Here is a 15,492-nt window from a genome sequence, read left to right as displayed (position 1 = left end):
ATAAAAGCCAAGCCATGCAGCTACCTAAAGCATGCTTTTCTCAGCTTTTTGGCAAAGATAAAATGTATAACTTGTTGGTCAATGCTCCCACAAATTTGGAAGTAATTTGATTTTTTTGCATGTTTGAATTTGCATTTCAAACATACGTGACCGGTGGACTGTCCGAGAACCGAGAACCGGACCAATCGGTCCAATGTGATCCGGTTCCAAGCACTTCTAGTCCAATCCCCAATTCCAAAAATGGGGAACCACTCCCTCCGATCCAGTTCTCGATTTTGGGATGGGGAACTGAACCGTTTGGGAACCCATCACCCCTTACCACAACCAGCAACGATTTTCTGCAGTTGCGCCACTCCGACAGCTACCACCACACCAAAGCCACGCACGAACACCACCAAAAGCTTTGCTCATATGACATTGTAGGCACACTTCTCTCTTCAGATGTGAAGCGCACGAGCGGCGAGTTAGGCATTGGCAACGACAGCAATGGTAGGCACAAGGTGGCTATGGTTTGCAGCAGCGTTGTTGGTGAGGAGGAAGAAAGAAAGAAATGGGACGAAGAAAAAATTAAAATAAAAAATTTCTGACTTGAAAATATCAAAGACAATATGACTTGTCGGTCCACATCAATATTGACAAGTTCAAAAACGACCTTCCATATTTGATAAGAAGCCACACATCGTCGACGTCATTACTCCCTCTTGGTCACTCAAGCCAAGCTAAGTTGGGTTCTTCTTCGAAGAGAGAGATGGCCAAGCTAGGGAGAGTGTCCTTAAGAGGCCCCCACATGACGGCTTTTTCTTTCTCACAAATCACCTTCCTTAACTTCCTCAACTTCACGATCGATCTTGGCAACTCAGACAACTTCAAACATCCCCTCATGTTTATTCTGTCGAGATTAACCATTTGACCAATTTGATACGGCAAGGCACTCAATTTCTGACATTCAGATATATCAAGAAGTTTCACATTCTGGAGGCTTCTAATTGAGTCTGGTAATAGTGACAAGGATGTACAAGAATTAAGCCTGACCACTTCAAGGGAGGTTAGTTGCCCAATTTGTGCGGGGAGAGTGGAGAAATTATGGCAGTTTGTGATGTTAATCTTCTCCAAAGGCTTTATCTCACAAATGCCATCTGGTAATGCCACAAGATTATCACAATAGTCAATATCGAGCTCCACTAAATTCGGCATTGCATGAGAGATTTTAGCATCATTCGACGTTGAAGTTTGACTAATATAGCACATGAAAAAGGATATCTTTTTCAGACTATGCAAGTATAGGTTTCCCATGCTTAGGAAAGGAACTGTGACGCGTTGAAACCTAATCCTCCTTAAATTGGCTCCAACGACATGGAAATTGCATAGTTCAGCCGGAAAGAAACTGTGATTTGTTACTATCAGGGCCTTCAGTTTATCTGCCTTCTCAATGAATTCAGGCAAAGTATAAGTTTTAGATTGCATGTCGAAGTTCAAGACAAGAGCCTCAGCTTTAGGCAATTCAAGATATGGCCAGTGTGTTGAGAATGTTTTATCTGCATTATGATTATAAAAGGTTAGAAAGGTAACTAACTGCTAACTAACCAGTTGAATTTTTCCCCATAGATCTTTAAGAGAGAGAGAGAGAGCTACTAACCTGTGGAGATGGACACTAGACGAGCGCTAAGAGGCTGTTGCTTTTGCTCACTCCACCAGTTAGGAAATTCATTTCCATTCAACTCTAGAATGAGTCTGTCTCTCTTCTCTATTTCCCCCTTGTCACACTCCATGATAACCAGCTCTCTGAGCAGATCGTGCTGTTGAGCATAGTGGCCATTGTAATAGTGGCTGCTATAAGATTCGTGGTCGTCACTTGAATCTCTCCTGTATGTATGCAATCAAAACACTTGGATAAGCATTTGTGCTCGGGTTTCTTGTGCTAAAATCTAGTGCCAGGCACATGATGATATCAGTTCTATAGGAAATGAAGGCATCTGATCTTTCCCACTATTAATAAATTAAATCAGGAGTTAGAAATGTCCTTTACAGACTTCGTATAAATCATTTGACCTTTACTATCTAGAACACACTATGGCTGAAGGTCAGGTGGCGTGGATTCGAAACATCTAGAACGCCCATTTTTGGGCAAACAGGATATTTTGTCTCGTACCAGCAAAAATAAACTTATTGGGTTTTTTCATTACTTTCTCAATCTCGGTGCATAGATCTCATCATGCCTTTGTCCATTTCACATATGCATTACAACCATCACGTATCAGGAAAAACTAACCAGATGCCAACTAGAATTCCATGAGCTACTCTTAGAGCAGTAGAAAACTGGAAAAGTTGGAATGAGAGAACAAAACGAACGTCAGAGCCATACCTGGTGACTACGAGATCAGCTAGGTTCCTAGAAACGAGTTCATGGAGGTCGGTAAAGGCGCGCAAACCATTGGGATCAAGCCTGTACAATTCCACCCACATATCAATAAGGGCAGTGACGGGGATCTTGCAATCCTCCGGAAATGAGCCAAGGTCCATGAAACGTTCCTTGATTGAAGGGTCACCATTCATGTCGTCCAAGCTCTTTCTGAGGCAAGTATTAATTTCCACCTCCGAATCAAGAAGGGAACCACCGTCATTCAATTCATTAAGCTTTTTCCTCCAAAATGCATAATGCTGTCCCCGAAGAGACTTGGCAACGACTTTAATAACCAATGGCAATCGCTTACAGTGTTCTACTATCTGCCACAAAGCAAAAAGAAGCAATTACCAGAACTTGATAGTCATGATTAGTACAAAGCAAGGCCTCTCTTTGATGAACGAGAGATGAAAGTAAGGATAGGCAGGTCCGATTTTATTAGAATAACCCTTAAAGGAAAAACCAGCAATAATTGATGAACGTAAGCGAGAGTATACCTCACTTAAGAGCTTAGTATCTGGTGTACCCATGCTTCTATCATCAACAGTAGCACATTGAAGAAAAAGTTCCACCGCTTCGTCATGAGTCAGTGGGTTCAGGTGATGCACAGGTCGAAAACGAGGAAACTCATATCTTGATGTCACCACAATTTTGTAATCTTTGATATCATCGCAGACAAATTTGTCAACAATGGATTCCGATTCTTTCCACACATCGTCCAGCACAAGCAACACAGGATTTTGTCCTATTTTGTTGAGCAGTTGCTGCAAGCAATGAACTGCATCTTCTTCCGATTTAATCTCGGGTACCTTGAAACCATTATGTCGATACATTTTCTGGACAACGTCTGTCAGGTTGGGCTTCTTTGAGACAGGGACGAACATGATGTTGTCCTTAAATTTGCCTGTATGGAAACCACAGTAAGTCATTGCTTGCGAAGAGTACTAAATTTTGCCGTGACGCTTTTCGTTTAATGGCCTCAGTGGGATAAGAAACAGAGCTAAGTACATACCATATAGCAGAAAAAATAAGCCTGAAGCATATGGCTGTAAAAAGGAGGGTTCAGCTAATTAAGAAAGGTGCCCAGCGCAATCAAACAGAGGCCAGTTCTTGCTATCTAAAAGCTTGGGAAAGATCTATCAGATTGGACGTAAGAAAAAAGACTTCTTGATGAAACGTCCACCAAGCAATTCTTTATATGCAGATATTCACATCAACCAGAAACTGTAATGCTTGACAGAGAGAACAGGTAAGGGATACAATCATTCAAATATTTCCAAAGGTGGAATGTTATTCGGTCAATAGCTCCTATACAGATAAATGGCTAACCAAAAGATTATTGGAAAAGACCAACAGGCGAGGATCAATACAATAGAGTCGTTCCTACTTTTTTTAGTTCTGGATCAATCAAAATAATAATCACATACCTTCAATTGCTACATCATGGCACAATTTTTTAAGCAGAGTGGTCTTCCCGCACCCGCCCGGACCAGTCAAAACAATCACGGACGCTCCCTCCTTGAGCAAACGCTCCCTGAGCTTGCTCAAGGACGCCTCCACCTCTGACCCGACAATGAAATTGGGCGCCGCAGGGACTGAAAGGTTGTTCAGAGCCTCAAGCATGGTCTGGAGGGCCCCACCGTTTGCTTGACTGGAGTAGATGGAGCTGAGTTTTCCCATGATCTCTTCCATCTTCATCAACATCTCTGCATCGTTCCTAGCGGCTAGCAGCGGCACATAAATCTGGAACTTCTCACGGACAGCTGCGTTGTACTCAGTCAGCTTATTCGAGTGCGTATACTTCTTGTACAGATTGACTGGGTGGATCATCAAGCACTTGTTGACTAGTCCTTTGCCTTCATCCAATAGTTCCTTGATCGGATCCATCTCTTTCAGACGGTCCAGCTGTTCGTAGAGATAGTAGATTTTCTTTATGATCGGGTCCATCTCACTCAAGGTAGATTCGATCTTCTTGAGCTGGGGATGAAACGCGGCAACAGTTTTTGCTACCTCCTTAACAAGCGAGTACAGCTCGCCGAATGCTGTTCCCACAGCAGCTCCTGCAAAATCAACAGACATTTCCGGTTCTTTCTTTCTTCACAGACCAAACAATCCAAGAAAAAATCCAAAACTTCGATGGGTCGCAAGGATGCTTCGAAGAACTGAAACCCACGTCCAGAGATTTGCAGAGGATGCTTTTCCCTGCTTTTTATTCTGGGTCTTCTGCAGAGGCGAGAAGGAAGAGGAATGTTTTGGTCTTTGAAGCAACAATGGAGAATGGGATGAACAGAGGTGAGAGAGACTCTTTTTATAAAAGCGGTAGCTTGCGGTCGTGGAAGTTTATTCTCGGGCCGAATATGTTGGTAATCATCCGGGAAGTTTCCTACTAGGGGCGGCCATTGGGGGCCTCCCTGAGGTACTCCTTTATTATATGACGTTAGGCGTTGAAGAAGACATGTCGTTAGTCGTTGACCTCGTCGCAAGTTGCCCTGCGAGGGAAAAGTTGAAAAAGAATGAATGAAATTAGGTTGCGTAATTTTAGAACGACCCATTTATCACGGTTAGCCCAAGACGTTTAGTTAACAATATGACAGCCAAGGTTTAATCTTCTCCGTATCATGAATGGATTATTTTATTTTTGTGCACTGCAATCCAATTCAACAATGATTTCCATAGGTTTTATGGTAAACTTAGTAGATCTCACTGAAAATTAAAAAGCATTTTAACCAACCATGTGACCTTTAAAATTAAAAGTGAGTATTCGATGTTGATGGTAAAAATACAGATTCTACTATTAGGAGGTTGGTGGTGTATTTCGAATATATTGGACGAGGTCAGATACTATGAATATAATTTATAATGTAAATTCAAGAAATAAAGAGCAAGATAATTTTTCGATTGGACGGGATATGAAAATTATGATAAAGTTAAAACATTTTATACCTTAAGGAATTGAGAAGGTGTTGACCTCCTCTGGGCAATCGAAGGCCCCAACAAACCACCACATCATAGTCACTTTACCCCAATCCAACCCTTCTCTCTGTGTACGTACGCACATTCATATGAGTAGATGCCTCGCTTTGCCGTGGAGTTAGGAGAGCAAGTGCGCCGTTAGCGTTTGGCATTGCGCCACTTTAGTGGTTAGCTCATTAAGACCCTTCCCTAAGAGTCTTAAGACCTGGCGTGGTGAACAAAGCGTGAGTGTTTTTCGAGTTTACAAATAAAGGAGTCAAAATCAATCGATCTTGTTAATCCAGGCCAATTCGACCCTAGGATCCTCAATAGTCATAGAGAAGTAAATTATCTAGGTGCAAGCATGAATGTGACTTAAGAAAATATTAGAAAAGAATATGATTGATCGGTCCACATCAATATGAAAAAGTGTAAAGACGACCTTCAATATTTGATAAAAATTCCACATACCATCGATGTCATTACCTTGGTCACTCAAGCCAATCTAAGTTGGGTTCTTCTTCAAAGAGAGTTATGTCCAATTGAGAGAGAGTGTTCTTAAGAGGACCCCACAGGACAGCTTTTTCTTCCTCACAAACCACCTTCCTTAAGTTCCTCAACTTTACAATTGACTTTGGCAATCCAGACAACTTCAAACATCCTCTCATGTTTATCCTATAGAGACTAACCATATGACCAATTTGATCAGGCAATGCGGTCAGATTCAGGCATTCAGGTATATCGAGAAGTCTCAGATTTTGTAGGCTTCTAATTGAGTCTGGTAACCGTGACAAGGCTGTGCAAGAATTAAGCCGAACCACTTCAAGATATGCTAATTGCCCAATTTGTTCAGGGAGAGCAGAGAAATTATGGCAATTTGTGATGCTAAGCTTCTGTAAAGGCTTTATCTCACAGATGTCATCTGGTAATCTCACAAGATCGTTGCAATAGTCCATGTCGAGCTCCTTTAAGTTTGGCATTGCATCTGAGATTTTGGCATTGGTCGACGTCGAAGCCTGACTAATGTCGCACATGAAAAATGATATCTTTTCTAAATCATGCAAGCATAATTTTCCCATGCTTAGGAATGGAACCGTGACACGCTCAAACCTGATCCTCCTTAAATTGGACCCGATGACATGGAAGTTGCCCAGCTCAACGGGAAAGAAGCTATAGTTTGTTACTATCAAGGCCTTGAGCATGGGGGAATTTGCGATGAATTCAGGCAAAGCATAGGTTTTGGTTTGCATGTTGGTCCGAAAATTCAAGACAAGAGCCTCAACTACAGGCAATTTGAGATTTGGCCAAGGTGTTGAGAATTTTCCATCTGCGTTATGATCAAAGAAGGTTAGAAGGTAACTAACCACCAACCAAATGAATTTTTCCTTGTAGATCTTTGAGAGAGGGAGAATTACAAACCTGTGGAGATGGACACTAGACGAGCATGGAGAGGTTGTTGCTTTTGCTCTATCCACCAATTGGGAAAGTTATTTCCCATCAAGTCTAGAATGAGTCTCTCTCTGTTCATTACTTCCCCCTGGTTGCACTCCATGATAGCCAGCTCTCTAAGCAGATCATGCTGCATAACATAGTGGCTACGGTAAGATTCGTCATCGTCTTTTGAATCTCTCCTGTATGTATGCAATCAAACACTTGGATATAAGCATTTGCACTAGAGTTTCTTGAGCTAAATTCTAGCGCCATGGCCATGCATTTGATAATATCAATTCAACAGAAAAAGAAGACATTGATCTTTCCCACTCTTGAGAAGTTAAGTGAGGACTTAGAAATGTTCTTTAGAGGCCTATGTATAAACCATTTGACCGTTGCACTGCGGAACACACTGCAGCTGAAGGTCAGGCGCAGTAACTGGGGTGTGGATTCAAAACGTGTAGAATGCCCTTTTTTGGGAATAGAATAGTTCGTAGCGCTATGAAAAATCTAATGATTTTGGGGTTAGATACGGGTCATCAAATGACATAAATTACTCTATCGATCTTGGTGCAAAGATCTCATCATGCATTTGTCCATTTCACACGCATTCTATCACGTATAAAAATAAAAATAAAAAACTAATCATATGCCGACTAGAATCTGATGAGGAAATCTCACGGTAGTAGAAAACTAGAAAAGTTGGTTAAGAGAACAAAATGAACTTCAGTGCAATACCTGGGTAATACGAGATCAGCTAGGTTCCTGTAATCGAGTTCATGGAGGTCAGTAGCAGCGTCCACACCATCGAAATCTAGCTCGTACAATTGCACCCACATATCAATAAGGGCAGTGGCGGGGATCTTGCAGTCCTCCGGGAATGAGCCGAGGTCCATGAAACGTTTCTTGATCGAAGGGTCACCATCCAAATCATCCAAGCTCTTTCTGAGGCAAGCTAGAATCTCGGTGTCCAAATCAAGAAGAGAATGACCTTCGGACAATTCACGAAGCTTTTTTTTCCAAAATGCATAATTCTTTCCTCGGAGAGACTTGGCAACGACTTTAATAACCAATGGCAATCGCTTACAGTGTTCCACTATCTGCCACGGTAAAAAAAAATACAGTAATTGTCGGAACTTGATATAGCACTAAGCAAGGCCTCTCTTTGAAAGAGAGTTGAAAGTAGGGATAGGCAGGTTTGATTTTATTAAACATATTCTTTAAAGAAAAAATTAACCCAGAGTTTCGATGACCATGCGAAGTCCTATAATTGATGAGCGCAAGCGAGAGCGTACCTCATTCAAGAGCTGAGTATCTGGTGGACGCGTGCTTCTATCATCAACAGTAACACATCGACGAAAAAGTTCCACAGCTTCGTCATGAGTCAGTGGGTTCAGGTGATGCACAGAATGGATATGAGGAAACTCATATCTTGATGTCACCACGATTTTGTAATCTTTGTTATCATCGCAGACAAATTTGTCAACTATGGATTCCGATTCTTTCCAGACATCGTCCAGCACGAGCAACACAGGACTTTGTCCTATTTTCTTGAGCAGCTGCTGCAAGCAATAAACTGCACCCTCTTCTGATTTAATCTTGGGTACCTCTAAACGATTGTGTTGATACATTTTCTGGACAATGTCTGTCAGGTTGGGCTTCTTCGAGATAGGGACGAACATAATTTTGTCCTTAAATTTGCCTATATGGAAACCACAGTAACTCTGATCCCTATTACTCGCAAAGAGTATGAAATTTTGCCTCGGCACATTTCATTAATGAATTCGGTAGGATAAGAAACTGAGCTAAGTAGATACGATATAGCAGAAATAATAAGTCTAAAGCATGTGGCTGTGAACAGGAGGGTTCAGCTGATTAAAAAAGGTGCTCAGCGCAATGAAACAGAAGCGAGTTATTGCATATCTAAAAGCTTGGGAAGATTGGACGTGATAACAAACCGGAAACGGAACTACGAAAAAAAGATTCTTCTTGATGAAACATCAATCTGCACGATACCCCAAGCAATTCTCTGTGCTAACATTCACATCTAATAGAAAGTGAATTGCTTGAGAGGGAGAGAAGATTTAATGGGATTCAATTATTGAAATATGTCCAAAAGAGGAACATCATTCAGGCAACAGATCCTATACACATAAATGGCAGCATAATTACCCAAAAAAAACTCTAAGTTTTTTGTACAGATGTCAATTTAGTCATAATTATTTCATTTTGCTAATTTTTCTTTTGCTTAAATTCAATTTTGCCAACTGAGTCTTGAACCTTTAGATGATTTGCCCACAAAGTGTTTCCAGCCAGCCATCCAACATGACAAGCCGGCTCTTACATAGACAATTTTTATAATTTTATATTTTTATTTTTCTTTCTTTTTCATTTTTTTCCTACTAAGTCCAGGATATCAATCGGCAATGATCAACTCAATAAATTCATCCCTAGTTTTTTTTAGTTCCGAATCAATCAAAACACTAATCACACATACCTTTGATTGCCGTTTCATGACACAATTTCTTAAGCAGAGTGGTCTTCCCACACCCACCCGGGGCGGTCACAACAATCACAGACGCTCCCTCCTCAAGCAACTGCTCCTTGAGCTTCCTCAAGGATGCCTCCACCTCTGAACCGACAAAGAAATCGGGCGCTGCAGGGACCGCAAGGTCGCTCGAAGTCTCAAGCTCGCTCTGGAGGGCCCTGCCGTTCACTAGCACGAACCATTCCTTGAGCTCCTTCACGTCTTCCCCGATCTCCTTCACGTCTTCCCCGATCGTCTTCACGCCCACCGACATTTCCTTTCCGTCCCTCACACCCAGGAGCGGCATGTAAAGCTGGAACTTCTCCACGACTGCCGCGTTGAAGGCGGCCAGCCTTCTCGAGTGCTTATACTTCATACACAGATTGAGCGCGTGGATCTTCTGGCACTTGTCGACCAGTCGTTTGCCTTTATCCAACAGTTCCTTGATCGGAGCCATCTCTTCCGGACCACGGTCCAGCTGATCGTTGAACTTGTTGATGTCCTTGATGATCGGTTCTATGCTGACCAAAGTGGCTTTGATCTTCTTTAACTGCCTACGAAACGCGGCAATAGTCATCACCAGGTGCTTAACGAGACCAAACAGCTCTTGGAATGCTGCTCCTAAAGCAGCTCCCGTAGAATCAACCATTTCTCGTTCTTTCTTTCTTCACAGAACGAACAACCCTAGATCCTTCGAGGAACTGAAACCCCACGTCCCGAGATTTGCAAAGGATGCTTCTCGCTGCTTTCTCTTCTGGGTCTTCTGCAGAGGCAAGGAGGAAGAGGAGTTCTTTGGTCTCCGAAGCAGCACTGGAGAAAGGAGATGAAGGGAAAGGCGAGTTAGACTTTTTATCTAAAAAAAGTGGTGGTTAAAGATTATTTTCCGATATTCACAAAAAAAAAAAAAAAAGATTATTTTCCGGCCAAATAAGTTAGTCATCATATGGGAAGTTTCGTAGGAAGAGCGACCATTGGAAGCATCGATCTGACACTCCTTTATTTAATCATTTAAGGGTTTAAAAAGACCTGTCATAGTCGTTGAATATGTCCATGTCTAAAGCTATGGGCTTATTTTATCCAACCCGGTGTTATCCAGCGCTTTGGGTTGACCCCGAGGTCCAGCGGACAAAACGTTGGAAAAGAATGGTAAGTAAGATAGGTTGGGTTGTTCTCAGAACAACCCAATTACCAGGGGTAGCCACGAGACGATTAGTTAAGCGGGCAACGGCCAAGCTTTCTTCTTTTCCATATCATGAATGGAAATTTTCATTTTGCATGCACTATAATCGAATTCTATAAACTTAGTAGATCCCACTAAAAAATAAATTCACGACATTTTAACCGAGTGAGCTCTTAAATTAAAAGTGGGTCTTTGATAGTGATGATAAATATAATATAATTCTTCTATTTGGTGTCTGGTCACAGATTTCAAATATATTTGATGATGTTTGATGTTATAATATTTTTAATTTAAATATGTTCCCAAATTTGTATTTTCTAATTAATTTCAATTTATTGTCCAATTTATTGCCCACGTTTATTACGTGATAACTATCCGTTAATTGTTACCATAATGATCTTGATGAAAGACATTAGTAATATAAAAATAAAAATAAAAAAGACATTAGGTCGTCTAAACCAAATCCCATCAATACAGAAAATAAACAATCGAGTCTTGTTGGCATCTAAATTTTGGCAACCCGTTTAGTCGTTTATCATATTAAAAATTAGGGATTAATTTTTAACCCCTAATTAAAAATATTAGAATTAAATTGCATAACATATAGTTTTATGAGCATTTTTTTTATTTGCATTTGCGTTGGACCGACTGATGATAGATGAGTGTTAATTTTTCCAATATTTAATTATATGATGGGAGATTTTTCATATATTCAGGCAATATACAACAAGGAATATTTTTTTTTGGCAAAAATGAAGATTTCGGATGGAATATTAGGAAAAGATAAAAGAAAATATTGCACGTGAGTGCATATATCTAGGAGGCTATATGCGAGCAAAAGTTGATTTTCATGCATATTGAAAAATGAAATTTGAATCTGATATGGGTAGATCGAAAAAGTGAAAAAAAGGAAATAAAATATAAGTCCTTCGCCTATGAAAGGGAACCGCGTAAGGTGGAACAAGGGGGACTTCTTTTTCTATTTCGTTTTTCTTTTTTTTGGGGGGATTTCTTTTTCGTTTCAGGAGGTCAAGGTCAACAAAGAGGGAGGTTTGTTTCTCTGACAAAGGGTACAGAGAGAGGGGGTGAAAGAAAAAAAAAGAACAGAGTCATGTTCTTCGTGAAGCACTCCTAATCGCTGCCCTCCGCCCTGCGGCCGCCCGAGCCCTCCTCTGCCGGCCACCACCGCTCCGAACCCCCTCGCCTGCGCGACCTGCGCGGCCGCCGTCGCTGCTGCCGACGCCAGCAGCCCGAGCCCCCTCGCCGCGCCACCGCCGCTCCTGCAACCAGCTCCGAACGCCGACTTGCAGCACCCGACGCCAGTAGCCCGAGTCGGTCGCCGCGCCTACGCGCCCCTGCACTCGCCGCCGCTGTTGCCGACACCAGCAGCCGAGCCTCCGCCCCGCCTCCGCTCCTGCTCTGCCGCGCCTCCGCCACTGCTCCACGCCCTCTGCCCTCGCATCTCCGCCTGCAACCCGACGCCGCTGCAGCACCTACAGCCGCGAGCACCGCAACGTCAGCAGCCCGATCCCTCTACCGTCACCGCCCTTTGCTGATCTGTTGCACCGAGAGCCCCCTGGTAGCTGCAACGTACCATCCGCGGTTGCCTTTCCTTCATCGACCGCCGCTGGTACTCGTCCAAGCCGACGCCTGCATCACTGCCACCACCGCCCGCCAGAAACCAGCCCAACGCCACGAGCAGCCTCGACTACGTTGCAATTCCAACCGCCGCACGCCTCAGCCCATCGCCGCTGAGCACCACCTTGACAACGCTACTGCACATCCCACGACGACTCGGCCGCTCAATATTCCTAACACTAGCTTTCTCGAAGTCCGGCTGCTAGGCTTTCAACGAGGACTTTCTTTCCTCGTAATTTTTGTGTTGCAGGTCATCCCCTCGTTTTCGGAGAAAGACGTTTCCAGCTCGAGCCAAACACTGCAGCTAGTCCCAAGCCACCCGTAGAGCTCTTGGCGAGAAATTGAATCGCAGGTCCTCGAGCTTCGTGGCTGTGTAACCACCACCGTTCGTAAGCCATCGCCGGTGCCACCATCTGACAAGGCTAAATTTGGGAACGATATCGCTAAATAGGTAAATATATTATCAAATTCAATTTGATTATTTCCCTACTTAATTCGTTGATATTGTGATCGAATTTAAATCTTTGAATGATATATCTTATTCGAATTTTCCCGAATAACCTTTTAAATTGGAAAATCTTCTTAATTTCACAATGTATATACGATTGATAGTCTGATTTCATCCCTAAAATACGACTCGCAATTGCACGGAAAAATCGCCAATCCGATCTCCCGTCCAAAATATGATTCGTAATTTTGTTAAAAATTAGCCAATCTGATCTCATACGCTAGATACGATTCGCCAATTTGATGATGTGATCGTTGTGGATTTTATTCCTTTCTATTTTTGTTGGATTTTATTTATAAAAAAAAATCCAAAAAAGATTAGATACAATTAAGTTAATTTTTTTAGGGATAGATTGCATGTTTATTCTGGCTATTTTATAATTCCGAATTTAGTAAAATACCAAAAATATCTTTTAGAATAAATTGGATATTCGTTTCTAGGATAGTTTGCATGTTTAAATATTAGGCATATCTAATTTCGAATTTTAATTAAAAAGAAAATACAAAAAATGCGTGTGTCACGTGAGATTAGTTCATTCATTGCATGGCATTTAATAAATTGCATGTTTAAGGTAATGCATGATGTGTTAGAATAGTTGCATTAATCTTTTCCTATCATTTGATAAAGTCATTTAATAAATGTCGCGTGACATATAGTTCACACGTTAGGTTGCATGTCATTTTAGTTAAAATGATTTTGTATGTCATTGCACTGCATTGCATGTAATTTTTAGGCTTCATTTAAATAAAAGAAAATCTTGAAAAAAATTGAGTGATTGCGTGTTAATTAAAAATCATATCTAAGACTATTGATATGAATTCTGATTTAACATTGTAAATGCTTCCATTGTTTCGAGTTAAGTCCCGTAATTTATTCATTACTTTCTTGGGTGTTAAATTGATGGTTTGCACACCCACATGATCACTTCACATGTTAAGAAAGTAAATTAAAATCAATTCGAGCTGTCTGCAAAACATTTTTTCAAAATAAAAGAGAAATGTATGGTATCAGAAAGGCGTTAGAGAAATATAGTGTTATCAAGTCCTTGAATTCACAGTCTCTAATTCGTTCGCAGGAGTAAAGTAAGGGCATGTTTGTTTGTGTTTTTTTTATGTTCCCTGGAACATAATTTTTGTTCTTTTGTTCCGGGAAACAAAAAAAGAATAGAATCACGTTTGTTTACACTTTTGTTCTCGGATCACTTCCAAGAAACAATTTTTCTCTCTCTTATTTTTTTCATTCTCTTTCTTTCTTTTTCTTCTTTTTTTTTCTTTGGCCATGGCCGGTGACTACCACCGAGGGCCAACAACTGGCTGTCGAGGGCCAGCGACCTTCCCGGAGCATCACCGGCCCCCGGAAAGGCGAGGCCAACCTCGCGCCGACCAGCGAGGCTCAACCTTGCCGTGGCCGGGCGAGGCCACCGGCCCTCGTCGGCCGATAGCCAACCATGGCGAGGTCGGTGACCCGTCGAAAGGAAGAAAAATAAAAAAAAAAAAAAAATAAAATAAAATAAAAATTAAAAAATTAAAAGAAACAAAAAAATTATACAAATTTATCAAACTTGTTTCTATTCTTTTTCTATTTAGAACAAAATTATACATAAAAAACAAAAACAAAAAACAAAAAAAAAATTACCACCACCCACGTAACGGCGCAATGGCTTGGGCTCTCTTCCCCTCACAAAGGGAGGAGTTCGAATCCTAGAGACGTCGTTAGGGATTCTTACCTAGTACTGTGGTGGTGGATCCTACTAGTCGCTCCCAGGTTTGCTCGCCGGCTTTATCGTCCATTTACGAGGTTCCCCGAGTTACCAAAAAAAAAAAAAAAAACGAAAATTATACAAGTTTAACAAATGCGTTCTTCTGTTCAAAAATTGTTCCACGGAACATAAATGGTCTATTTCTATTTGGGGGAAAACAATTTTTGAAGAGAAACATTACCAAACTCACCATAAATCTCTCGTTACTTTACTTGAGTTTCTAATCAATCCACCAAAATAGATTAGCAGCGACTCTTAATTGAAAAAAACCATTTGCATGTTAAAAAATTGAACATAAGTCGTAAATTGGTATAGACTTGGGAGAGCCCGAGCTAAGTTTAGGCTTAGTAATCCATTAGCCAAACCCTAGGTGATTCACCAAGATTAGGTCGCAACAAGTCTTAATTGGTATTGACTAGTGGAACCAAATGTTCAAATTTGGTAATTCGACATCCGCAAGATCAATCAATATATGCTACGCGAATCCATTCAAGGTTTGGGTTTTCCACATTTGCAATATCTCATCAATGGTCGAAGGTATGTTCCAGTCCTATGTTTCTGCTAATCGTTCCCAATATTGCACATTTTTCTCTATGAACGGTAAATCGGGATTGTCAGTTCTTGTTTAAATTTAGTCTAACATTTGGTATCAAAACTATTTATAATCTCTACCTTGGTGAAATTTTATGGAATTTTATAAGTTTTCATTGGATTGTGAATGGATAAATTCGGATCTTATGTGGCTTGGAATGAAATTGCAAATTCTAGCCAAATTCTAGCTACCCACCACATGTGATAATGGACCTGCACGATTAAACCGCCATTAAGAAGAAAAGTCATAGGATAATTTGGCATATTACTAATTGCCAAAGGCTAATCAAGCAGTAAAATTTTCGGTGGTTAGGGTTTTAGGAAAATCGTTTTAGGCTCAATTTCGGTCATTTTATTAGTTGTTTTAACCAAATCTTGGAACTATGTGTCCATCCCGACGTTGCCTTCGAAACCCAGCAATCAATTTGATCGGATATGTGCTGGGGAAGGAGACCTAGGTAGCGAAATGGAGGCAGGTCACTACGGAGCAAGATGGAAACAGATC

General features: G+C 41.2%; 2 protein-coding genes across 3 annotated transcripts; both read right to left on the bottom strand.

The window, feature by feature from the left end:
* Positions 1–565: 565 nt before the first annotated feature.
* LOC104418606 (probable disease resistance protein At5g66900) lies at positions 566–5,579 on the bottom strand. Of its 2 annotated transcripts, none has more exons than XM_010029989.3 (6): positions 5,345–5,579; positions 3,829–4,890; positions 2,899–3,305; positions 2,363–2,724; positions 1,637–1,863; positions 566–1,535 (listed from the first exon to the last, which is right to left on the bottom strand). In XM_010029989.3, the coding sequence occupies exons 2-6, from the start codon at positions 4,478–4,480 to the stop codon at positions 706–708; spliced, it is 2,478 nt and encodes an 825-aa protein (XP_010028291.2). In that variant the 5' UTR covers positions 4,481–4,890; positions 5,345–5,579; the 3' UTR covers positions 566–705. The 2 variants fall into 2 exon arrangements, with proteins under 2 accessions (XP_010028291.2, XP_010028292.2); XM_010029990.3 differs by having other exon boundaries at positions 566–1,136.
* A 131-nt stretch (positions 5,580–5,710) lies between these two features.
* On the bottom strand, positions 5,711–10,138 carry LOC120288111 (probable disease resistance protein At5g66900). The gene is made up of 5 exons (XM_039301478.1): positions 9,282–10,138; positions 8,080–8,486; positions 7,523–7,884; positions 6,773–6,984; positions 5,711–6,680 (listed from the first exon to the last, which is right to left on the bottom strand). The coding sequence occupies exons 1-5, from the start codon at positions 9,958–9,960 to the stop codon at positions 5,845–5,847; spliced, it is 2,496 nt and encodes an 831-aa protein (XP_039157412.1). The 5' UTR covers positions 9,961–10,138; the 3' UTR covers positions 5,711–5,844.
* Positions 10,139–15,492: the final 5,354 nt, after the last annotated feature.

This window comes from Eucalyptus grandis, chromosome 9 (genome assembly GCF_016545825.1).
Source record: "Eucalyptus grandis isolate ANBG69807.140 chromosome 9, ASM1654582v1, whole genome shotgun sequence".
Classification (NCBI taxonomy): domain Eukaryota; kingdom Viridiplantae; phylum Streptophyta; class Magnoliopsida; order Myrtales; family Myrtaceae; genus Eucalyptus; species Eucalyptus grandis.
The sequence above is the reverse complement of the archived record's forward strand: the minus strand, read 5'-3'. Positions and strand labels throughout refer to the sequence as shown.

Bases quoted from the DNA above. Each gene is read 5' to 3' on its own strand.
- LOC104418606 (XM_010029989.3), bottom strand. From the start codon at position 4,480: ATGTCTGTTGATTTTGCAGGAGCTGCTGTGGGAACAGCATTCGGCGAG. The intron at 1,864-2,362 runs GTATGGCTCTGA...GCATACATACAG, and splicing joins GCTGATCTCGTAGTCACCAG to GAGAGATTCAAGTGACGACC. The intron at 1,536-1,636 runs GTTAGTAGCTCT...ATCATAATGCAG, and splicing joins TCTAGTGTCCATCTCCACAG to ATAAAACATTCTCAACACAC.
- LOC120288111 (XM_039301478.1), bottom strand. From the start codon at position 9,960: ATGGTTGATTCTACGGGAGCTGCTTTAGGAGCAGCATTCCAAGAGCTG. The intron at 8,487-9,281 runs GTATGTGTGATT...GTTTCCATATAG, and splicing joins TCATGAAACGGCAATCAAAG to GCAAATTTAAGGACAAAATT. The intron at 6,985-7,522 runs GTATTGCACTGA...GCATACATACAG, and splicing joins GCTGATCTCGTATTACCCAG to GAGAGATTCAAAAGACGATG.